This window comes from Callorhinus ursinus, unplaced genomic scaffold, assembly GCF_003265705.2.
Source record: "Callorhinus ursinus isolate GAN/ISIS: 27379988/994484 unplaced genomic scaffold, GSC_fseal_2.0 scaffold2, whole genome shotgun sequence".
Taxonomy (NCBI): domain Eukaryota; kingdom Metazoa; phylum Chordata; class Mammalia; order Carnivora; family Otariidae; genus Callorhinus; species Callorhinus ursinus.
This window is the reverse complement of record NW_027397064.1, coordinates 46,068,027-46,093,722: the sequence shown is the minus strand read 5'-3', so window position 1 is coordinate 46,093,722 and position 25,696 is coordinate 46,068,027. Positions and strand designations below refer to the sequence as shown.

Here is a 25,696-nt window from a genome sequence, read left to right as displayed (position 1 = left end):
ACTGATTTAGAGTGATGCTTACCAATAATGACACAATCTCTATTGCTTTCAGAATTTGATCTCTAGTTACTGATTTTGTATTCTAAACTTAACATTATGTCATCACTTTAGAAAAATCAAATGAAGAGTCTATTGCTGTTAAAGAAACAGTATACGAAACCCAACAAGTCGCAAAATAGTTTTAATAATGCTCAAAATTATTTTAAGGAAACACTGAAGTGGGTCAGAAATTAACTCCAAAGCCACTGTGAGCCCTATTTATTATTTATCTCATGCCGTGTTACTTGATATTGTCTATTAGGCTCGTTGGATTAAACCAGGAACCGAAATTACAGCATAAAACTCCCCCAAATAATACGCTATCAAAAGTATGAGACTTAAAAATTAAACAATATGAATCTCCTCCCACTATCAAGTTTCCAGGGAAAAATTAAAGTATAAAAGTTAAAATTCTTTTGGCCTTATCAGTTCAAATCTAAAGAAAAAAAAGTCCAAAATCTTTCCTCCCTGATGAGGTAATTTGATTAGTCTCATCAAGACTTAGAAACCTGAGAAGTGACAAGGATGCTTTAGTGGAAGCTGTCTTCCACTCTCAGGACCACTGAGGTAGAATTAATTCAACACTAAGCTTCATGGGTCCTATATTTAAAGTTCAAAGACATTTTTTTAAGACACCAGAGTTACTACAACATACAAAATTATGACAACACCAGCCCCCCCACACACTAAATATAGACAATGAAACTAAATTCTCAGTTTCCAAAGCAGTTATTTCACACAGAGTGATCTTCTAAAACTGTAGTGCTTAAAGCAACACAGACTGGTCTTACCGATGACAAAAATTCTAGTGCTGTTAGGAGAGTATGGTAGATGGAAAATATTGTTTTCATCCTTACCAGGCTACCAGTCTGTGACAATTGTTCAGGGATCAAACCTATAAATTTAATTAAGCATAGTTGGGAAACATTCCATTAAAAGATGAATTCTGAAACTCTACTGACACCAGTATTGGGGTGAGAGGTCTTCAGTCTAAGAGTGCCTTGTGAATCATTATTTTTTTGTGAATTTTAGAACTATACATCAGCGACATCACCAGTCATTTTATATTATTGGAAGTGCCTCTCTCTCCTAGTCATTGCAATCAAACCTTCTTACTTTTCATCATTGAACCCTGAGTATGAATTCTGTACAGTATCACAGCTTTTATAGTCCTATGGGTAATTTGCCCCACATTTTGTAGCCGGCAACTCTCCAATATGAGTTCTGAGCCCCGAATTCCCTGTATTTCTTGCTTCTGATCTTGTGTCTGTTTTCTTATTTCTCCCAAAAAGATCCTGAGGTGTTCACTTTGTTTTTTCAAATTAGCTAAGGCAAAATGGATTTTTTTTTTTGTATAATTGCATCCAAACACATGGATGGATTTGTGTGATCTCTACCACAATCACACAAGATTCAGTCATTACAATCACAACATCACAAAACTTTCCTTTTGCTGTCATACATTCCTCCCTCCCACTAATAACGCTAGGTAACCACTGATTGTTCTTCATCACTATAGTTCTTTTCCCTTTGGAGCATGTCTTAGAAATAGAATCTTATAGTATTTGACATTTTGATAATGTTTTCTTTCATTCAGTGTTCAAAATTTATTTAAGTTATTGCATGCATTGATAGTTTACTCCTTTTGAATCGCTGAGTAGTATTCCATTGTATGTATGCACCAGAATTTGTGTGTACATTCATCAGTTGAAGGAAATTTGGGTTATTTCCAGGTTTGGGTGATTATGAATAGAAAAATCAGAAGTATTTATGGTCAGCTTTTTGTATAAATAAGGGATTGTTGAGTCATATGGTAAATGTATGTTCAAGTTTATAAAGAGCTGTCCAACTGCTTTCCAGAATGCCTATAATATTTTGCATTCTCATCAGTAATGCATGAGAGATCCATTTGCTATGCAGCCCTGCTACCATTAGTATTTTCAGCAATTTTTTAAAAAGGTTTTATTTATTTATTTGGCAGGCAGAGAGAGCAAGCTCAAGCAGGGGGAGCGGTAGGCAGAGGGAGAAGCAGGCTCCCTGCTGAGCAAGGAGCCCAATGCAGGACTCGATCCCAGAACCACAGGATCATGACCTGAGCCAAAAGCAGACGCTTAACTAACTGAGCCATCCACACATCCCAGCAATTTTTTATTTTAATTTTAGTCATTCTAATAGATGTAGTGGTATCTCATCATGATTTTCATTTGCATTTCCTTAATGGCTAATGATGATGACTGTCTTTTCATATGTGTTTGCCTTTTGTAAATCCTGCTTGGTAAAGTATCTGTTGAAGCTTTTTGCTCATTTTTAATTGGTTGGTTTTCTTACTGTTGAGTTTAAGGAGTTATTTATACATTATGAATATAAGTCTTCTTCAGATATGTGATTTGCAAATATTTTCTCTCAGTCTGTGTTTTACCTTTTCATTTTCTGTTCCATTGATCAATTTATGTGTCTATCTCTTTCCAATTCTGCACTATGTTAATTATTGTAGCTTTTTACTGTCTTAAATTCAGGTAGTATAATTCTACTAACTATTTTTTCCCTTAAAATTTAAGGACTATTTTAATTAATTTGCCTTTTGCATATAAATTTTATGATCAGCTTGTCTACAAAAATTACCCTGGGATTTTTGAATGAAGTACATTAAATCCATCTATAGATCATTTTGAGGAGAAAAGAAATCTTCACAGGTCTTGGCCTTCCAATCCATAAACATAGTAACTCTTTCTGTTTATTTAGGTTGTACTTGATTTCTGTCATGTTTTTATAGTCTTCAGCATAGAGATCTTGTATATGTTGTGTTATATTTATACATAAGTACTTCATTTCTTTTGTACTATTATACATGACATTTTTAAAATTTGTTTTCCAGTTGTCCATAACTTCTTTTAAAATTTATTTATTTATTTTAGAGAGAGAGTGCGCAAGTCAGGGGAGGGGCAGAGGGAGAGGGAGGGAGAGAATCCCCAAGCAGACTCCCTGCTGAGTGCTGAGACAGATGTGGAGCTTGATCTCACCACCCTGAGATCATGACCTGAGCCAAAATCAGAAGTAGGACACTCAACTGACTGAGCCACCCAAGCACCCCTGTCCATGACTGTTGTTTTACTATGTCTCCTTGTACAGATTTTTTTTTTTAGGGTTGTTCCAGCTAACAATGTACTAAGCTTTTCACAATCAACTATGAATAAATATTTAACCCTTTAAGTGGAATGTGAAAATTCCGCCACTATATATGACTCCTTATCCCTCTTCCCTTTGTTATAGTTATCCTATGTCTTACATCTACATACATCAAACATCCACTCAGAGAATGTAATAAGTTTTATTTTGAATAACTAAATAGAAGACTGGCCTATTATATTCACTCAGATAGTTGCCATTTTGAATGCCCTTTAATTTCTGATATCCCAGGTTTTGTTCCAATATCATTTTTTTAGTCTATAGAACCTCCCTTAGAATCTTTTAGAACAGATTTTCTGGCACTGAATCATATTAATTTCCCTTCCTCTAAGAATGTCTTTACTTTACCTTCATTCCTGAATGATAGTGTTTTCATTTGATATAGAATTGTAAGTTGACTTTTTTTTTTCCCCCAAACTTGAAAACTATTGTTCCATTTCATTGTGTTTCCATGGTTTAGATGAGATATGAGCCATATTTGAATTGTTGATCCTCTATAAGTAAGGTGACATTTTTCTCTGGTTGTTAAGATTTTTGGGGGTGGGAAATAGTTTTTAGCAGCCTGATTTTGATATGTCTTGGTGTGGATTTCTTTCTTTCTTTCTTCCTTTTTTTTTTTTCTGTTTTAAGGTTCACTGAATTTCCTTAAGCTGTAAGTTTATATCTTTTGCCAAATTTCTTTAAAGCAGATTTCCTTCTCCCACAGGAAGAAATACTGTTCAAATCTGGTGACTGTCGTAACCATTATTTTAAAATAGATTTACTACATGAGTGTATACCCTTAAACTACGTAACACATATAGACATAGATACCATTAAAATATTTTAATGTAACTTATACACTGTTGTATCCAGTCTTATGTGACTTGCTTTTTACACTCAGTATTATATTTTAGAAGTTTTATCTCTGTGCTGCCTGACATTTTATTTCATTTCACTACTGATCTTATCCCATTGTGTGAATATAACACAATTTATACATTTGTTTTTCTGCTGAGGGAAGTATTTGTTATTTGAACAATATCGCACTGAACATTCATATATATATATATAAAATCTCATGGTACTCACAGAGAGGAGATTCTCTCGGGGTTATATGCCTAGGTATGGGATTTCTGGGTCATGTTTCCTCTTCTGAGAAGTTATCTTTTCAAATCTCTTGTCCATTTTCCTACTGGGTTTTCTTTTTCCTGTGGATTTGAAAGATATTTAAAGCCATCCTAGACATCTATTATATACATATATATATATAGTATAAATAACTTCTTTTAATTTGTAATTTTTTTCTATTCTTTCCTTCTAGCTTTTGATGACAGAAGTTCTGAATTCAATATGACTGATGTTAATTTTTTGTTTATTTACAGCAAATATTTCCAGTTTTGTTAATGGTTTTTTTAGCTTTTCTTATTAAACATTTCAAAAATAAGTAAAAACCAGAAGTACCCTTAATGTGCTTATCATTCAACTTCAACAACTCATGAATAATTTTGCTTTGTCTATGCCCTCAACCTCTCTCTGCTGCCTTGTTGTTCCAAAGCACATCCCATTAATATGAAAATAGGTATCTAAAAGATAAGGATTTTTTAAATGTGTACCAACCATACCATTATTACATGGCACAAATAATCCTTTAATGTAATAAAATAAATCCCTATTCAACTTTCCAATGATCTCATAAATGTCACAAAAATATTTTGATGTTAGTTTGAATCTATATTGACACGCACTACAATAATTTGTTATGTCTCCTGAATCTTAATCTAATAGGTTCTTCTTCCATATACCTTTCTCCCTCCCTCCCTCCCTCCCTGCCTCCTTTAATTAATTGCTTATTTGTTGAAGAAACTGAGTTGCTTGTCCTGTTGAGTTCCTCACAGACTGGACTTTTGCTGATTGTATCTGTATGTAAATAATGTATATCATTTCTTCTGTATTTCCTGTAAAGTATTAGTTAGATCTGTACACTTTCAGGGTTTTTTGTTTTTGTTTTTGTTTTTGTTTTTTATTGAGGTATAACTGACATAGAACATTATCTTAGTTTCAGGTATACAACATAATGGTTTGATATTTGTATACACTGCAAAATGATCCCACAATAAGTCTAGTTTCCCTGTCACAGTATAAAGTTATGTAATATGCAATACAATACTGTTGACTGTAGTCCCTGTGCTGTATATTACATTCCCATGACGTGCCTATCTTGTGACTGGACATTTGTACATCCTGATCCACTTCTCCTGTTCCTCACCCCAACCCTGCCCCGTCTGTCAACCACCAATCGGCTCTTTGCGTCTGTGAGTTTGGTTTCCTTTATCTGTTTTATTTTTTAGATTCCACATATAAGTGAAATTCCATGGTATTTGTCTTTCTCTGATTTGTTTCACTTCACATAATACCTTTTCAAATATATAAAATCGTGTTATTCACAAATAGTGACAGTTTTACTTCTTCCTTTCCAATTTGGATTCCTGTTGTTTCTCTTCTTTTGCCTAACTGGCATCCTGGTAGGTCCCTTAAGCTACCTATAGGTCCTTTAACCTATTTTTTTGACTTTTTTTTTTCTTTTTGCTGCTCTGTTTGGGTGAGTTCCACTGCCTTGTATTCCAGATCACTAGCCCTTCCTTCTGTTTCGTCCAGTCTGTGGTTGAACCCCTATAGTGTCTTTTTCATTTCAGTTATTGTATTCTTCGTAAGCCCTATGACTTACGTTTGGCACTTTCTTGTATTTTCTGTCTCTTTTTTGATCTCTCTGTGTTCATCAATTCTTCTCTCAAGATCCATGAGCATCTTTATGACTGTTATTTTAAACTCTTTATCAGGCAAACTACTTATCTTTTGTTTATTAAAGTTTTCTTTGGGGGCTTTTCTTGTTCTTTAATTTGGAACACATTCCTCCATTTCCTAATTTTGCTGGATTCTTTGCTTCTATGTATGAGGCAAAACATCTCTCTCTCCCAGTCTTAAGGGAGTGGTCAAAAGAAGACTGGGGGTGTGTTTCACCCGTTGTCTGTGCAGCATCCTGCCAAGAACTGTCTCTCTGATTGCTTCAGTCCCCTGGGGCCCCAAAATGCAGGGCCCCTTGGCCACCAGAGACAGGCATTCAAAGGGTATCTCCTGTGAACTATGTGTACTGGCTAGCTTTGGCAGGGCCACAGGGGGATGTTGGGGCAGGCAAACCCACCCACTGGCTTTAGTGGGGCAGGGCCCCAGGAGCAGCGCTAACAGGGTAAAGAGAGTAAAAACTGGCATCTGGCATCGCCAGCATTTAGCAAGGTAAGAGAATGTAAAAATGGCACCAACCAGCACCTCTTTCCCTGGAGAGAGTTGGAACAAACCTCTGCCCATCCAGCAGATGCTTTAAGAATAGCCAGTGGATCTCCTTCATGTATGGTCTAAGTGCTTTTCAGCCTGCTGCTTTTGTGCTGGGTCTCAGGATAAGTAGTCTGTGCAAAAGCCCTGTAGGAACAGAGTTTCAGTTTCCCAATGCCCTTTGAATCTCCTAGACATAAGCCATGTTGATTTTTAAAGCCAAATGTTTGGGGGCTCATCTTTCCAGTGCAGGTCCCAAGGGTTAGGGGGATCAAACTCAGGGATGTGCTCCATATTTGTGAAATCCCTCTAACCAGTGGGTTGCTGCACTGGGGGTGGGGTTTTCAGTTAGACCATGCCTCTGCCTCTCCTCTCAACCAGATGTGGCCTTTTTATCTCTCTTTTTCAGAGAGAGTTGTTCTAGATGTAGCTGGAGATTTAGTGTGTCCAAAGGAGGAGGTGAGGTCAGGGTCTTCTTATGCTGTCATTTTGCAGGTTCAGTTTCTCTAACAAGACTGATTTATAGATGGTTGTTAGTCCCTCCCTCACGTGGAATATAATATCTCCTTTTCTTTCTATTTGTAATGTTAGCAGCCATTTATGTTCAAGGCCTAGATCCATGAATTAATTACAGGTTGCAAAGTTGGGATATTTTAATTCTATCATTCCTTCTTCATAGATTAACTGTAATACTTGTATAAAATAAACTTCCTCTTAACTACTCTTTGGTTACAGTGTGGTACAGGATACTTCTGAAAAGCAGACTGATGCTTAATATTTTACCATTATTTATCAGTTTTCAAAATAGTAAATTGTTTCAGTAGCATCCTCCAACAGTAAGCAACTAGTTTTGTTTTGTGTCATTATGAATCTATAGATTTAAATAAATTCAATGTGCTTCAATACAGTTCTGTTACCATGTTTATTAATGCTGAAATTTTGATAACTTTGGTCAGTGGAATCTCCTTTTAGGATAATTCTTGAGTCCTTTGTGACATAACCCTAATGATTTTTGATAGCTTCCTTGTTATCTGGGAAGACAGGCTTGTTCAAGCTTATCTTGTACACAATCAATTGCTTCAGCATCATTGAGTTTTACTGGAATTTTTGCAAAGATAAAGTGAACATATATAGATGATAGATATACAGACAGACCTATTTGTGGAAAGTCTCCTGTTTTATTTATCTATTTGTTTTTACGTGAATACAATGTTCTCTTAATTACTGTAGCTTTATAATAAGTCTTGAAATTTGGCAGTGTGAGTTCTCTAACATTCGTGGTTCTTCTAGGCTGACTTGCTTATCACACGGCCTTTATATCTCCATATAAATTTTAGAATGAGCTTTCTAGTTTCTACAACATAGTCTGCTGGGATTTACTTGGACTCACTTTTCATTTCCTTTTTCTTGCTGGCTAGCACCTCCAGGATAGTGTTGAATAAAATGGTGATTGTGTACATCTTAATCTTGTTCCAAAAACTTAAGGGAAAGTGATCAATATAAATTAGAGTATCAGCTCTAGAGATTTGAAGATAGCTTTTATCAGAGGAAGGACACATCCTCATATTCTTAGTTCACAAAGAGGTTTTATCATGAATGGATATTGAACTTTATCATATTTTCCCCTGCATCTTTCAGATAATCATCTAAATTTTCTTTTTTCTTTTAATGTTGTGAATCACTTTGACTTATTTTTAATGTTAAATGTTAAACCAGTCCTGCATTCTAGGGATTAACCTTACTCATTCATTATGCATTATCTTTATCTTATATTGTTGGATTCAATTTATTTTATTTATAATTTTTGTATCTTTGTTAGTGGGGGGATGTTGATGGAGGTTTTCTTTTCTTGTAATGTCTTTTAATGATTTTGGTATCAAAGGGATCTTGATCTCAAAGTATGAGTTGAGAGAGAAGTTCATTCCTCTTCAATTTTCTGGAAGACTTTGTATGGAATTTGTGTGATTTCTTCCTTAAATATCAGATATAATTCAGAAATGAAGTCATGTGAGCCTGGAGCTTTCTTTCTGGACATGTTTTTAACATATTCAATTTCTTTAATAGATATGTAGTTCTTCACATCAGCTATTCATGAATGAGATTAGTTTGTGTTTTTCAAGGAATTTGTCATTTATATATGAGATTTTAAACTTAACTGCCATCCATTTTTCATAATATTCCTTTGTTATTATTTTTAGTATTATCTATAGACTTTCATCATGCTATTATCTCTAATTTTCCTGATGCTGAAAATTTGTGTCTTCTCTTTTTCCTGGTCAGTCTGGCTTATCACTTTTATTGAAGTTTTCAAAAAATCAGCTATTAGGTTAATTATTTTCTTTCTTTTTTCTATTTCTTTCATTTTCACTTTGATCTCTACTATTTTCTTTCTTCTGCTTACTAAATGTGGACAAGGATTGAAAGAATTGAAACTCTGATGCACTGCTGAATGGTATGTAAAAGGTATAGCCATTTTGGAAAACAGTGTGGTGTTTCTTAAAAGTTAAACCTATACCTACCATATGATCCAGTCATTCCACTACTAGGTATTTACCCATTAGAAATGAAAACTCATGTCCACACAGTGACTTGTCCATGAAAGCTCATAAAGGTTTATTTGTGAGAGGCCAAAATGGAAACAATCCCAACAGTAAGTAAGAAGATAAAAAACTGTGGTGTATCCATATAATAAAACACTTCTCAGGGGATGAAAAAAAATTTAATGGTATTGGAAAAGTTATTTTGATTGCAGTGGTAGCTTCAGAGTTGTAGACATATTTTAAAATTGAAAAAAAAACATTCAATTTAAATAAGTATAGTTTGTTGTATTTCAATTACCCTTCAATAAGTTGTTAAAAATAAAACAACTATGGTGTTCCTCTCTCATTTACTCTTAGGACCTGCAGCAAATGTTATTTATCAATCTTTAAGTAGTTCAAAGACTGTTGTCAAAAAACCAACAACTTCAGCTGGCCAGTCAGAAGTGCAAGTTAATGGTACTGAACAAAAGGTATAAAATTCGGTCTTCAAACTTTTGAATGGTGATTTTTTATCTAGTTAATTTTTTACTTCTATATCCTATCTCCTTCACTAGCATAATACTGATTGGCTACGAATATTAGGGTCTATTCATGAGGCCAGATCTTTCCTTCAGAGTATTGAGTCACTATGTAATTTAGCGGAAACTAATCCAAACATTTAGCAATTGCAATAATAATAGCTAAAATTTATTGAACATCTATTGTTGGCCAAGCCCTGTGTGGAACCAGAAGGAAGGGAAATGAGGAAATTGGGACACATAAGATAAAAAGATGAATAAAACATAATCACTCCCCTTGAGGACCCATTGCCTGATGGGACAGACAGACACAGAAAAATGATACCACAATGAAATGATGTTCTCAAAATCAAAATAAAATTTTGATCAAAATTTTGAGAAATGTGTTTGCCTAGCTGTAAGCTGGATTGGAATGGGTTATATTTATTTCCCTTAAACAGACTGAATGACTCTAAACTTTTAGAACCAACCATTGAATGGATTACTATGCCTTTAAACAAAATATGGAATAGTAGAAAAGGAACAACGGTACATTGCTACATACTGAACTCAATTTTAAACTAATTAAATTTGAGATCCCTATAGAAGATATTCCAGAAGGTTGTTAATATATATTTTCCCTGAGACAATTTTCATGTGAAAGTTAGGGGATAAATGGGGGAAAGTTTTTATACATTTGGTTGACTGATAGAGGCAAAATTTCTTTTAGAAGTACAGTTGCTAATGAATGTTTTTCTCCTTAATGTACCATATAGAAAGATGGAGTAACTAGAAAATCAAGTGCTTTTGATGATAGAGGTAAGAAAGTGAAAAACAGTCAAACTTGTTATTTTGTTAAGTTCATAATCATAGTTTTATCATATAGTTTTTGAAGTTGTTTTACTTGATTATAAAAACCAGTTATTTTGGAAAGTAAAGCATGGTATAAAATTGTTTATGAATATAGATATTATAATTGGCTCATATATTTCAGTGATTGCTTGATGAGTATGACTTTTGAATTTTACGAAGTGTGGAAAAGTTAGGGTCCCTGCTGTGGCTGTTTATAGTGCTACAGCACATTACTGATAAATTGGGATTCAGTAAGGTACAGTACAGAGAACTGTCTCCAGGATGATCCCCATACTCCACTGCCATCAGTTCTTCCATAGATAATACATCATATTTCCCATCTCCCCTTCAGTGGACTACACATTAGCTAAATTTTTCTGTGCCTTGTTAGATTTCTGGAAGTCACTAAAAATACTTCCATGCATAGCCTACATATATATACAGAAAATATTGGACACCTACATCCAGTGGCCAATGATCACCTCAAGTTCAATAGAATATCAAACTCATCATCTTCCTGATCTTTCTTGTTTTCATCCAGACACAAAATGTGAGTTATCTTTGACTCTTCTTTTTTGTATTTGTGTCCTGAAGTTGCCACTTTCTGTCTAATCTACCTCCTTAATTTCTTTTGCCCTTTCCTATTTTTTCATTCCCACAGCGTCAACCCTTGTTTCCTTCATCCTTGACTATTTCAGTAATCTTCCTGCATTCTCTTCCTCCTCTTTTTAATCCACCATAAATTTTACTGTGAAAGCATTCTTCCTAAAACACAGCTTTGGTTATTCCCCTATCCAAGAAGTGAGTTGGTCTTCCATTGCAGACTGAATGAAATGAAAACAATTCTGGCAATGGTCTGTGTTTAATTATAGGAATTAAGCTGGCATAATATTAAATAAATTAGGATTAGAGGTTAAGGATTTCAGACTTGTCTCCAAAGGCAGTGGTGAAAACCACTGGAAATTTGTAGCCAGTGAACATTTACAAAGGTCATGTTATTCTTGGAGATACTTCCTTAACTCAAATATATCCCTAATTGTGGTAATTCAGTGATTGTGGCAGCTCAGCAGAGAGAGCATTGGATCAAATATATTCATTAGCATTCACCCTTCTCCAGAAATATGATCTTCTCATATGTAAAATTATCTCTTCTTTCTCTAGGAGCTGTAAACATCTCAGTTCAAAATTCAGTTATTTCACCTCAAACTTCACCCACAAGAAATTGTCCAAGATCTTCACAGTCTTATTTGGATCCTTCAAAAGATGAGGTATATAATATTTCTTTTGCTCCAACTGCAAGTAGAATAAATGAGATACAATCTTATGATCAGCATTGGTATAAAAATTTTCATTCATGAAGTGACCATTCCAAACTGCTTCACTCCCTGAAATTAGTCATATCATAATAAAATTTTAATAGTCCTAGGATAATCTTTCTAAATATAGGCTACAACACTGTAGTTCACAGTACATACCTGTAGCCTTCAGAGGAAGTATTAATTTGGCCTTTGATTGGGCTTTGACTAGTACTGATGGACTGTTCAGAGACAGTCATGCTATCTATCCTCTTGGCTCTTGACCAGCCATCAGCTTTCTGCTATTGGAAAGTTACCAGCAAAGATTCAGGGTATGTCTTCTGATATAAATTAGATTTTTTTTTTCCTGTGAGTTGCCTACTTATTATAGATAGGAGTCAAAACCACATCATCCATTCCATTAGTAACACAGTGTTAACTGTTCAACTGTGCTAAAGAGTTAACATGATTTGAAAATGGTAATTTATTAAGTTCTTTCCAAATGAATTCTACTTGATTAGGGGAGGAAGTGGCATCATTTTCTGTTTCTTCTAATGCATAATAATTGACAGACTGTGTAGTGCAGTTTTATTATAAACATTTTACAGTTCAGTGTTCTACTATGTCATTTTCCATTTTATGTATGCTAAGAGTCAAAAAAAATTTCTTACCAACTTCAATATTTAAAATCCTCATATTGCCCAACAGATTGCAAAAGCTATGTCCTTTACTAAAAAACAAACAAAAAACTCCTGTAAAAACAGTACCTAAGTTTTATTACTGACTTCTTTTGGTTAATGTGTGTATTATTAAATTTGCCACCTATCTCGATCTCAAATGAGTATCAAATGTCCACAAATTCCTAATTTATTATGAGAAATAGCATGGCCATTTTATTATACTAAGTAGTACACTCTGCTTCCAACATGTGCACAGCCTACCACTGTCAGAAAATGTATTTCTAGGGGCCTGTGTTCAGCTCTCAGACCTGGGGGGCAAAAAAAAAGCCTACTTATTTCACTGGATTTACCTCGCTGAACATACTGAGTTCTTGAACGAGTCTAGAGAACCACATCCCTCTGTATTCAGAGAATCTGTTCTCTGCTCCAGCTCTACTTGAACTTTTCTCCTATTGTAGCTTTGTAAAAAACACACCTATTCTTTTGTCCCACTGAGTTGATTAGCTTACTTACTAAACAGTGCATTCCACAGATAGTTAATTTTAGGATGCCAGTGAATACTACTGTGTAGGAAAGGGTTAACATAGCAGGCTTGAGACTGTTGTCAAGGTTGCCCTTTGGCTAGCGTTGGGGAAGTTAGCTCTTCTAACAGTCCCTAAGTGATAGGGAACTTTCCCGAGCTGAATGGATGGTGCACTATATTAATAGCAAATAATGTGATTTTTGCTGAACATCTGACTTCTTATTAGGAGGTTAGAATTTTGATATGTACTAAGGCAGAGGGCATCCTTATGACCAGCCTTCAATAAAGACTTTGAGTGCTGAGTTTCTAATGGGTTTCTCTGGGCAGAAACACTGTACATGTTACTGCATTTTTTTTTTTTTTTTTTTTACTTGCTGGAGAAGAGAGCATGCTTAAGTGTGTCCTCTCACAGGAGGAGAGAGCATAAGAAAAACTATGCATGGATTTTTCCAGACTCAGCCTGTGTCTTTTCCCCTTCTTTATCCTACAGTGTATCCTTTTACTGTAATAAATCTTAGATGCGAGTACAACTATATTCTGAGTCCCATGAGCCTTAGCAAATCACCAAACATGAGGGTGGTCTTGTGGACCTCCCATGATACAACTGTGAACTTTTAAATTCTGTAAATAGATTTAACATAAACATCACAAAATGTGTGCATTTCTTAAAAGCTGACATTTAAGAGAAGCTCTCAAAATCTTAATTTTTTGTATTTTAAATATATAAGTAATAGTTGATGTTCAAATCCTGGAGGAAAAAAATCCTTTGAGGATGTTTGTTTTGTTGTTTGGATTATGTAGAAGGAGATAAATGCTGATTGGAATGAAAGATCAAACAAGAGACCAAGCTACTTCTGTGAATCAGGTAAACGTCAGTAACAGCTATTGAGTAAGTTATGCAATCTCTTAATTCACTTTTTCTACTAACATTTATTGAGCTCCTGTTTCATGCCTAGTATGGTGCTAAATATTCCTTGAATGTTTGGTACAAATCACCAGCAAAATATTTAACCTGGTCCCGGATCTCTTAGTGAGAAAAAATTTAAAACTACAGATTCAGTTAGATTTGAAACTATGTATTTTCTGTTTCTTTTTGAGTTTGTTTTCACAAGTTACACTTTTCTTGTAAATTTATTCATCTAAATTTTCAAATTTCTTGGCATCAAGTAATCATATATCCTATCCACATGGATCAGATTATCAGAAGGCAGTATGGCATAACAGGTAGGAACATATATTCTGGCAAGACTACTTAAATTGAATCCATACTCCAACATTAAAATTTATGTCTGGCCAAGTTATTTAATTTCTCTGTTCTTTGGCTTTTCCAACTATAAAATGAGAATATTACCTAACCCAAATTCACTGCCCATCTCTGGAAAGGCCAATCAAGAGATGAGTTTTGATTGGAAAGGAATTTGAACTTTATTCAGGAGGACTGAAATCTGGAGAGAGGCAGACTCTTGTCTGAGGTTTCTGCCCGGCCACAAGATTTTTAAAGGGGTTTAATCAGTTAAGGGAGTACAGTAGTCTGTGACATTTTTTTATTACTTGCAGACTCAATGATGTCAGCTAAAGTTATTTCGGAGCTCAGAAGTTGTGCAAGAAGTTCTAGTTCTTTTGTGTCCAGGGTGGGGGTTGTGCAAGAAGGTCTGGTTCCTTGGTACCCAGGGGTTGTGGAAGACTACTCTGTTTGTTCTGCAAAGGAAGGCAAAGTCTACAGATGCACAAAGGGAGGTCAGTAAAGTCATAGTGTGACCTTAAAAAAGAAAAACATTTTTCTAAAAGATTGTTGGACTAATCAGAGTCCAGGTGGCTTCACAAAGGTGTCTGGCCTCTGTGGTCTGGGAATGTTCTGGTCCTTCATTCCCCAAGGCCAGTGGTCTGCAGATCTCAAAGGAAGTAAATTAGTTCTGTTACAGATCAAGAACCTTAGGTCAGTAAGCAAGGAGTGTGTTAACTTGAAGCAAGTTAACCTTTAAGATTCGTTAGAGTGCTGTTACATAAACAGTAACAGTACATCATTCATACGATTCCTATGGCAATTCAATAAGTTAATATTTATAAATTGCTTAGAATAGTGTGTGGCACTTAACTGGTGATATGTAAGAGATTTTGAAATGTACTGTAAAACTTAATGTGCAATATTTTCATTTTTAAAAAATCATATCTAAATTCCAATTTTGTGTTATTTTGTATTTATAGATGAGTTTTAAAATTTCAAGTATATTGGATTTCTAGTTTCCTTTTTGTTATTGATTTCCAATTTAATTGCTTTGTGGACTGACAGCATGGCCTTTATGATACCAGATTTTTGAAATATCTGCAAAATTGCCTTATTGGCTTAGCACACATGATCAATTTTGTACATGTAGTGTGGTTAAAAATAATAAATATTATTTGGTGGTGCCATGTTCTAAATATTTCCATTCAATCAAGATGTTGAATTGTGTAGTTCAAATATCCTATATACGTTTATTTACTCTGTTCTAAAAATCATTGGGAATGATTAGTTATCAACTCCATGTAGTTCTGTCCATTTTTACTTTTTATTTCTTGGTCTGGGTTAGTCGGCACATCCAGGACTATCATGGTGAATTGAGGGCTTTTTAATTTTTTTATTTAAATTTCAGTTAGTTAACATGCAGTGTAATATTAGTTTCGGGTGTAAAATTGAGTTTTTTATTATTATGTATGGATCTTTATCACACGTGATGCTTTTTGTCTCAAATTTAGTAGGTCCGACACTAATATAGCTATATCAGTCTTGTGTCTTAGCATCTTTTTATGTATAGATATGGCTTTTGTAAGCACTCTACACCTGCATCATCTTGTTTTATTTTTATTGAGTCTTGGAATTTGACTACTAATTGAATTTAAGCCATTTACATTTATGTTAATTAAAACCTTGGAATATTTCTAATGCCTTATTGGTGCTTTTGCTTTGTTCTGCTTTTTTATATTTCCCATCAATTTCTCCTTTCTTGCTTTCTTTCAGAGTATTAAGCTTATTTTTTTATTATGTTAGTCACCATACAGTACATCATTACTTTTTGATGTAGTGTTCCATGATTCATTATTTGCATATAACACCCAGTGTTCATTTCAACACGTGACTTCCTTAATACCCATCACCGGGCTACCCTATCCTCCCACCACCCTCCCCTCTGGAACCCTCAGTTTGTTTCCCAGAGCCCATAGTCTCTCATGGTTTGTCTCCCCCTATGACTGTCCCTTCTTCAGTTTTCCCTTCCTTCTCCTAATGCCCTCCCTGCTATTCCTTATGTTCCACAAATAAGTGAAACCATATGATAATTGTCTTTCTCTGCTTGACTTATTTCACTTAGCATAATCTCCTCCAGTGCACCATGTCAATGCAAATGGTGGGTATTCATCCTTTCTGATGGCTGAGTAATATTCCATTGTATATATGAACCACATCTTTATCCATTCAAGGCCTCTCGGGGCCTCTCGGCTCCTTCTGCAGTTTGGCTATTGTGGACATTGCTGCTATGAACATGGGGGTGCACGTACCCCTTCGGATCCCTACATTTGTATGTTTGTGGTAAATACCCAGTAGTGCAATTGCTGGATCGTATGGTGGCTCTATTTTCAACTGTTTGAGGAACCTCCATACTGTTTTCCAGAGTGGCTGCACCAACTTCCATTCCCACCAACATTGTAGGAGGGTTCCCCTTTCTCCGCATCCCCACCAACATCTGTCATTTCCTGACATGTTAATTTTAGCCATTCTGACTGGTGTGAGGTGGTATCTCATTGAGGTTTTGATTTGAATTTCCCTGATGGCTAATGATGATGAACATTTTTTTATGTGTCTATTAGCCATTTGTATGTCTTCTTTTGAGAAGTGTCTGTTCATGTCTTCTGCCCAGTTTTTTACTTGATTATTTGTTTTTTGGGTGTTGAGTTTGAGAAGTTCTTTATAGATCGTGGACATCAGCCCTTTGTCTGTAGTGTCATTTGCAAAAATCTTCTCCCATTCCGTGGGTTGCCTCTTAGTTTTGTTGACTGTTTTCTTTGCTGTGCAGAAGCTTTTTATCTTGATGAAGTCCCAAAGGTTCATTTTTGCTTTTGCTTCACTAGCCTTTGGAGACATGTCTTGAAAGAAATTGCTGTGGCCGATGTTGAAGAGGTTACTGCCTATGTTCTCCTCTAGGATTTTGCTGAATTCCTGTCTCACATTGAGGTCTTTCATCCATTTTCAGTTTATCTTTGTGTATGGTGTAAGAGAATGGTTGAATTTCATTCTTCTCTATAGAGCTGTCCAATTTTCCCAGCACCATTTATTGAAGAGACTGTCTTTTTTCCATTGGACATTTTTTCCTCCTTTGTCAAAGATTAGTTGACCATAGAGTTGAGGGTTCATATCTGGGCTCTCTATACTGTTCCATTGGTCTATGTGTCTGTTTTTGTGCCAGTACCATGCTGTCTTGGTGATCACGGCTTTGTAATATAGCTTGATATCAGGCAACATGATGCCCCCAGCTTTGTTTTTCTTTTTCAACATTTCCATGGTGATTTGGGGTCTTTTCTGGTTCCATACACATTTTAGGATTGTTTGTTCCAGCACTTTGAAAAATGCCATTGGTATTTTAATAGGGATGGTGTTGAAAGTGTAGATTGCCCTGGGCAGCATAGACATTTTAACAATGTTTATTCTTCCAATCCATGAGCATGGGATGTTTTTTCATCTTTTTGTGTCTCCTTCAATTTCTTTCATGAGTGTTCTGTAGTTCCTAGAGTATAGATCCTTTACCTCTTGGTTAGGTTTATTCCTGGGTATCTTATGGTTTTCGGTGTTATTGTAAATGGAATCGATCCCCTAATTTCTCTTTCTACAGTTACTTGTTAGTGTATAGAAAAGCAACTGATTTCTGTGCATTGATTTTGTATCCTACCACATTACTGCATTGCTGTATGAGTTCTAGTAATTTGGGGGTGGAGTCTTTTGTGTTTTCCACATAAAGTATCATCTCATCTGCGAAGAGAGAGAGTTTGACTTCTTCTTTGCCAATTTCAGTAACTTTTATTTCTTTTTGTTGTCTGATTGCTGTTGCTAGCACTTCTAGTACTATGTTGAACAATAGTGGTGAGAGTGGGCATCCCTGTCGTGTTCCCGATCTTAAGGGAAAAGCTCTCAGCTTTTCCCCATTGAGAATGATATTCACTGTGGGTTTTTCATAGATGGATTTTATGAAATTGAGGAATGTTCCCTCTATACCTACACTCTGAAGAGTTTTAATCTGGAAAGGAATTTTGTCAAATGCTTTTTCTGCATCAGTTGAGAGGATCATATGGTTCTTGTCTTTTATTAATGTGTTCTATCACATTGATTGATTTGCAAATGTTGAACCACACTTGCATCCCAGGAATAAATCCTACCTGGTCGTGATGGATAATTCTTTTAATGTACTGTTGGATCCTGTTGGTGAGGATCTTGTCAAGTATTTTGGCATCCATATTCATTAGGGATATTGGTCTGTAATTCTCCTTTTTGATGGGGTCTTTGCCTGGTTTTAGGATCAAGGTAATGCTGGCCTCATAGAACAAGTTTGGAAGTTTTCCTTCTGTTTCTATATTTTGAAACAGCTTCAGAAGAATAGGTAGTATTTCTTCTTTAAATGTTTGGTAGAATTCCCCTGGGAATCCATCTGGCTCTGGACTCTTGTGTTTTGGGAGGTTTTTGATTATGGCTTCAATTTCGTTACTGGTTATTGGTCTAGCCAGGTTGTCAATTTCTTCCTGTTTCTGTCTTGGTAGTTTATAAGTTTCCAGGAAGGCATCCATTTCTTCCAGGTTGCTTAATTTATTGGCATATAGTTGCTCATAATAATTTCTAATAATTGTTTCTGTTTCCTTGGTGTTAGTCGTGATCTCTCCCCTTTCATTCATAATTTTATTTATTTGGGTCTTTTCTCTTTTCTTTTGGATAAGTCTGGCCAGAGGTTTATCAATCTTTTTAATCCTTTCAAAGAACCAGCTTCTAGTTTCATTGATCTGCTCTACTGTTTTTACGGTTTCTATTTCATTGATCTCTGCTCTAATCCTTATTATTTATCTTCTCCTGCTTGGTTTAGTTTTTATTTGCTGTTCTTTCTCCAGTTCCTTTAGGTGTAAAGTTAGCTCGTGCATTTGGGATTCTCTAAATTTTTGAGTGAGGCTTGGATGGCTATTTATTTCCCCCTTAGGACCACATTTGCAGTATCTCATAGGTTTTGGACTGATGTAGGGTTTTTGTTCTCACTGGTTTCCATGAGTTGTTTAAGTTCTTCTTCAATTTCCTGGTTGACCCACACATTCTTTAGCAGGATGGTCTTTAGCTTCCATGTGTTTGAATTCCTTCCAAATTTTTTCTTGTGATTGAGTTCCAGTTTCAAAGCATTGTGGCCTGAAAATATGCAGGGCATAATCTCAATCTTTTGGTATCACTTGAGACCTGATTTGTGACGCAGTATGTCATCTATTCTGGGGAAAGTTCCATGTGCATTTGAGAAGAATGAATATTCTGTTGCTTTATTGTGGAATGTTCTGTATATATCTATGAAGTCCATCTGGTCCAATGTGTCATTCAAAGCTCTTGTTTCTTTGTTGATTTTCGGCTTAGATGATCTGTCTATTGCTGAGAGTGGACTACTGAGGTCTCCTACAATTAATGTATTATTAGCAATATGTCTCTCTATTTTGGTTAACAGTTGGCTTATGTAGTTGGCGGCTCCCATGTTGGGGGCATAGATATTTACAATTGTTAGATCTTCTTGTTGGATATACCCTTTAAGAATGATATAATGTCCCTCTGGATCTCTTAATACAGTCTTTAGCTTAAAATCTAATTTGTCTGATATGAGAATTGCTACCCTGGCTTTCTTTTGAGGTCCATTGGCATGAAAAATGGTTCTCCATCCCCTCACTTTTTGTCTGGATGTATCTTTAGATTCAAAATGAGTCTCTTGTAGACAGCATATGGATGGGTCATGTCTTTTTATCCAGTCTGCACCCCTGTGCTGTTTCATGGGAGCATTTAAGCTGTTCACGTTGACAGTGACTATTGAAAGATATGATTTTAGTGCCATCCTATTGCCTGTGAAGTCCCTGTTTCTATAGATTGTCTCTGTAAGTTTCTGTTCTATATCACTCTTGGGGTCTTTCTCCTTTTATAGAACCCCCTTTAATATTTCTTGCAGGGCCAGCTTAGTGGTCACTTATTCTTTCAGTTGCTGCCTGTGCTGGAAACTCCTTGTCTCTCCATCCATTCTGAATGACAGCCTTCCTGGATAAAGTATTCTTGGCTGCATGTTATTCTCATTTAGTACCCTGAATATGTCTTGCCAGCCCTTTCTGGTTTGACAGGTCCCTATGGACAGGTCTGATGTTATTCTGATGTTCCTCCCTTTGTACGTAAGAAATCTCTTCCCCCTAGCTCCTTTCAGGATTGCTTCCTTGGTTCTAAGATTTGAGAGTTTTACTATTATATGTTGGGGAGTTGATCCCTCTCATTGATCTTGGGAAGGATCCTCTCTGCCTCATGGACACAAATGCTTGTTTCATTCCCCAGATTAGGGAAGTTCTCAGCTATGATTTGCTCAAATATATCATCTAGTCCTCTCTCTCTCTCCACTCCCTCAGGGATCCCAATAATTCTGACATTGGAATGTTTCATGGTGTCATTAATCTCTCTCAGGCTGATCTCTTCAGCTTTCAGGAGTTTATCCCAGGCCTCCTGGCTTCCTTCTTTTCTATCATCTTCTAGCTGATCAATTCATTCTTCAGCCTCATTTACTGTGGCTGTCAGAGTATCCAGTTTAGACTGCATCTCATTCATGTATTTTTAAGTTCAGTCTGATTAGATCTCATTTCTGCCTTTAAAGATTCTATATTGTCACTAATATTTTTCTCAAGCCTAGATATCAACTTCATAATTGCTACTCTGAAGTCTGTCTCTGACATCTTGCTTATATCCATATCCATTAGGTCTGTGGCAGAGGCCATAGTCTTTGATTCTTTTCTTTGTTGGGGGTGCCTCCTCTTAGTCATTTTGTTGAAGGGTGGTTGAGGGAATGTAAAGAGCCCAAAGTATTAACCACAACCAAAGCAAGATGCACCCATTTTATAGGGAGTCTAGGGTTGTCGTCCTCTTGTTCTTCCACCCTGTCTTCCTCCGGGGGAGGGGCCTGCCGTGCTGTTTCATGCAACCCTGCTTGGGCAGAGTTGCCCTGCCCCTTTTGGGGGGGGGATGGGCTCAGTGGAAACCAGTTTTTTGAGCTTTTGTAGCTTTCCGAGTCTCTTCTGTCTCTTCCGAGAGTCAAAGCAAAAATCACCATACCCAAACCTATGACCCAGAGCAGAGAAATTGTAGTCTGCTCTTCACTGAGCCCTCCAGGACACAGAGGCTCCATTTCTGTCTGCACTGCTAAAAAACGCAGCCTCCCTTGTGGTGCGCCCCACAGCAACTCTCTCAGAGGTAGATCGCAGGGCCTGGTGTGTCTCTGCCCTTTGTGCTTCTAAAACCACAAGCTACCTCAGTTCTTGCATGCACCCACAGCTCCTGGATCCTGTCTGGGGGCTGCACTAAAGTCCTTCTCCTGCCACTACCGGTCTGTGAGTCTGTGCCCCATTCCCAGCTGGGGACGCTTTTGTTTTTTGGTGTTATATCACTTTCCCGGCACCAGCTTATGGCGGCTCCCTCTCCCTTTTGTTTATTTTCTGATACCTGCCCTCAGAATCATGGCTCTGCCCTTCATACCTCACAACTGCCAGAGATTTTCTGCTTGTAGAGATCCAGATATATATTCTTACATCTCAGGCTGATTTCTTGGGTGTTCAGAATGGTTTGGTAGATATCCAGCTAAATTCAGGGGACCAGTTGAAATAGGGTCCCCTACTCCTCTGCCATCTTGCCTCTCCTAAGCTTATTTTTAATCCATTTTTCTCTCTACTGTTTTAGAAACTGTATGCTATGTATATTCCTTTTGACAATTGCCTTTGAATTTTGCATGTGTGCTTAAAGTAAAAGTCAAAGTTCAAATAATTAACTTCTAAATCACTATTTCATATCATATTTAACCAATAATTTAGTTTTGATTTTTTTACCAGCTAAACTAAAATTCTGATTTTTATACAGTCAGGTTTCAGTTATATTTGTCCATGTTTACCAATATTTTTTTGTTCACCATTCCTTTTTGCATTTCATACTTTCTAGAATCACCTTCATTCTTCCTAAAGTAAATCCAGTCTTTAGAAATGTCATTAGTAAATGTATTTGGGGAGTAAATCCTCAGATTCTGTTTGATAAAACTATTTTATCATGTTCTGGGATATAATTATGGCTGGGTATACAAGTCCTTAAGGACAGCTATTTTTTTCTTAGCACTGTAAATATATTGTTTTACTTAAATGGTCTACTTTTTCTCTATTTAATAATTCCTGCATAAGTGATTCTCCCCCTCCCCTACCCACACACACCTCAGTCGGCTTTTAAGGTCTTTCTTTTATTTTTCTTTAGTATTATTATGGTGAACAGTTCTGGACAAGTTTCTGCTATTTTTCCTCTCCTGTATTGCCTCTCCCCACTCTTTATTATTTTCTTCTAAAACTCCAGTTATGTATATTTAGATCTATTTTTTTTTCTTCCACATCCTTTAACAACTATCATATTTTCCATTTCTCTATGCTGCATTCTGGTTAATTTCTTCAAATTTGTCCTCCAAAAGACCAATTCTTTCTTCAGCTTATCTAACTTACTATTTTATCAATTCAATGCATTTTGAAATTTCTCTGTTTAATCAGAGTATATGCATATATATATAATTTCTGTATAGTTATTTTTCAAATTTGACTGGACTTTTTTGATAAGTTCTTGTTCCATTCCTATGTTTTCCAATCCCTTCTTTATATATTTATACATATAAGATACACTCTTTAAATATTCTTTATCTGGTAATTCAAATATCTGAAATAGTGATGTCTAATTCTAATGCTTTTTTTTCCCTGCTAATAGTCACGGGGATTTGTTTCTTCATATTTGTCTTTGTGTGTGTGTGTGTGTGTGTAGGGGGCATTACTGTTATATGTAAGCTCATTTTTGATGGAAATGTATCATTGGGAATTCTATATTTGGATAGTGTGTGTTGCTCTAAAGAAACTCAAATTCAACACATTAAATATGTACAGTTCTTTGAGTACCAATTATACCTCTATAAAGGAGTTTTAAAAATTTCCATATGCTCTGCTAGGCATCTGGAAGAGGTATAAACACAGGTTCATTTTAAATTAATTTCTCACTTGGAATTTTATGACCATACAGCAGATTTGAACCTCAAAGTCATATTGGAATTCATAATCACAGATTATCTCTTAAGAGAGATTTTTATTTTTTTTCCTCTTATTCCTCTATCCACAGTTGTAGCCAAGACATAGTTTATTTGTGCTGCTACCTCTGTGGCATGAGTTTTTTGTTTGTTTGTTTGTTTGTTTGTTTGTTTTGACAACTCTTCAACCAAGGGTATAGCTCTTTGGCATCTAGTATATTTTTAGAGGCTCTTACTTAGTTTTGATTCCCCATTTTGTTTGTAGGTATTGCCAATGCTCATAGAGCAAGCATCAGCTTCAAAACTTGCTTACCACTCTATATTTGTGTTATTACAAATTTTTTACTCTCAAAGATTTCTCTTAATGTGTTTGAAAGCTTAGGTGCTTTTAACAGGGTAGTTTAAATTATTTATATAGAATTCTGGGCAATTTTTTAGATATCTACTCCAGCATATTAATGGAAACAGAAAAGCTTTTTTTTTTTTTACTTTGCTTTTAAAATAGTATTATCTTCACACTTAATTTCTCAGATCTGTGCACTCTTAATTCCAGTTAATTCTACCAAACTGAACATACACAAAAATGTATCTATAAAAACAAACTCAAAAAGGTTCACAGGATTTAAGTAAGACATTTTATACACGTCGTTAGTACCTATTGGTTACTCATTTGCTGGAAGAAACAAGAGTTACCATCTAAATTTAAGTTTGAACTAGTTCTAATTACTAATACTACTTTCTGAAATTAGGACAGTCTTTTTGTCTAAAACTTTTATTCATTTGTGTTTTTGCATAATTGACATACACCAATTCAGTATGCCTGTAGAGATGTACTGCAGAAAGACTTCCTATATCACTTCAATCCTGAGTATTTACCAAAACTCGGCAATAGAATCTTGCTGGATTATATGCAAAGCAAGTTAGATAATATTCAAGTAGGAGAAGATTAATGGCAGACAAATCAATGAATAAATGTTGAGGAACATATTAATTAAATAATGGATTCAACAAACAAATGTTACTGAATACTTACTGTGTGTTAAGTGCTGAAGATATAGTGGTAAATTTATTTCATAGTCAGGACGACAGAAGAGTAAACATTTAATTATGATATAACATAATGAGTTTTGTAATAGAAACATGTGTAGAATGCTTCAGGGGCACTAAAGAAGGATATTTATTTACTTAGGCAAGGCTTTCTAGTGGAATTAATACAAACTGAGTGAAGCCTAAAAGATGAGAAGTTAAAAAGAAGGCATAGGGTGTTCCAGACAAAGGAAATAGCAAAAACAAAGGCCCAGAGGCATGGAAAACATGATATATTTAGCAAATTATATCATTCTGTGTCTACAGACCATAGATTATATATGAATAGATAGAGACTAGCCAGAGTAGACACTGCAGAGGTAAGTGAGAACATCAGATTGTATGGTATATTTTATGCCTTCCTAAGGAATTTGGGCTTCATTGTGGAGAATCTCTGGAGGCCTTTAAACAAGATAGTACCAAAGAATAAAGATCTACTAAAGAATTTTAATTTCCATTTCACAAATTGCTGGGGAAGAATACAAACTAATTACAATTTTCTTTTTCTAATAAATAGGACCTCAGGTTCATGCCACAGCCCAGGGTACTTTCCCTTCTCGTGCTCTCTCAAATACGTAAGTATCTAAGAAAATTAATGTGTAAATATAAATTCATATTTTAATAATTCCATGAGTTCTATTCAAAAGCAAATGATCAAATGGAATCCTCTAGTAGTTCTACTTGGATTTAGTGAAACTTCTGTCTTTTGCAAACTCTCAGCACTAAGCTTAAATTGTAAAGCAGACAAAGCGAATGTTTTTCCTCTTCCTTCTGTTTCCTATCCCCACTGTGGTTCTACACTTCCCCCTTCACTTCAGAGTCTTCATACCAGTTCAAGTATATCCTACCATAACCCCCCCTCTTCGAGAGTTTTCCAGCATCTGGACCTTGTTCCTTTGCTTTTATCACCTTTGAAAAATTTACCATTTCTTAGGCCTTTTGAGATTATTGGCTTCCCAAGGACGGTAAGTTAGTTTACTGCAAATATTGATGACTTAATCAATTATGCTCCTAACGGGTATTTGCAGTATAATCCCAAATAATAACCTCTGAGGATGGAAATTGCAAGTCTCTGAAGAAGAAATTTGGGGGGCCTGAGGGATTTTCATTCCTCAAACCTCAATGACCACCTATTCTATTGGTGGTTATGTATGGTTTTCTCAACTCTTGGGGGGCAAAACAAAAAACTATTATTTTAGACCCAATATCATCACGTTCTTATAAAGGTAATATGCCAAATAATGTCCAGGATATACATTAGAAACCCCAAATCCCTATGAAAATGGTAGGTCAAAGTTAAGAGATGTAAGGTGGTAAAGGGTATCAAAATATTCAGATCAAACTTCCTTGGAGGAAGTATCTTG

General features: G+C 35.7%; 1 protein-coding gene across 6 annotated transcripts in view; it reads left to right on the top strand.

The window, feature by feature from the left end:
- The window catches only part of FSIP2 (fibrous sheath interacting protein 2), a 103,856-nt gene that overhangs the window by 20,073 nt on the left and 58,087 nt on the right, over positions 1–25,696 (top strand). For all 6 annotated transcript variants that reach the window (XR_012374989.1, XM_073881538.1, XM_073881533.1 and 3 more), the window contains 5 exons: positions 9,432–9,544; positions 10,348–10,390; positions 11,585–11,691; positions 13,723–13,786; positions 24,850–24,907. Coding sequence is in view for 5 of the 6 variants with exons in the window: in XM_073881538.1 (XP_073737639.1) it covers positions 9,432–9,544; positions 10,348–10,390; positions 11,585–11,691; positions 13,723–13,786; positions 24,850–24,907 (385 nt within the window). In the remaining variant the exon portion in view is untranslated. The remainder of the gene's footprint in view (positions 1–9,431; positions 9,545–10,347; positions 10,391–11,584; positions 11,692–13,722; positions 13,787–24,849; positions 24,908–25,696) is intronic.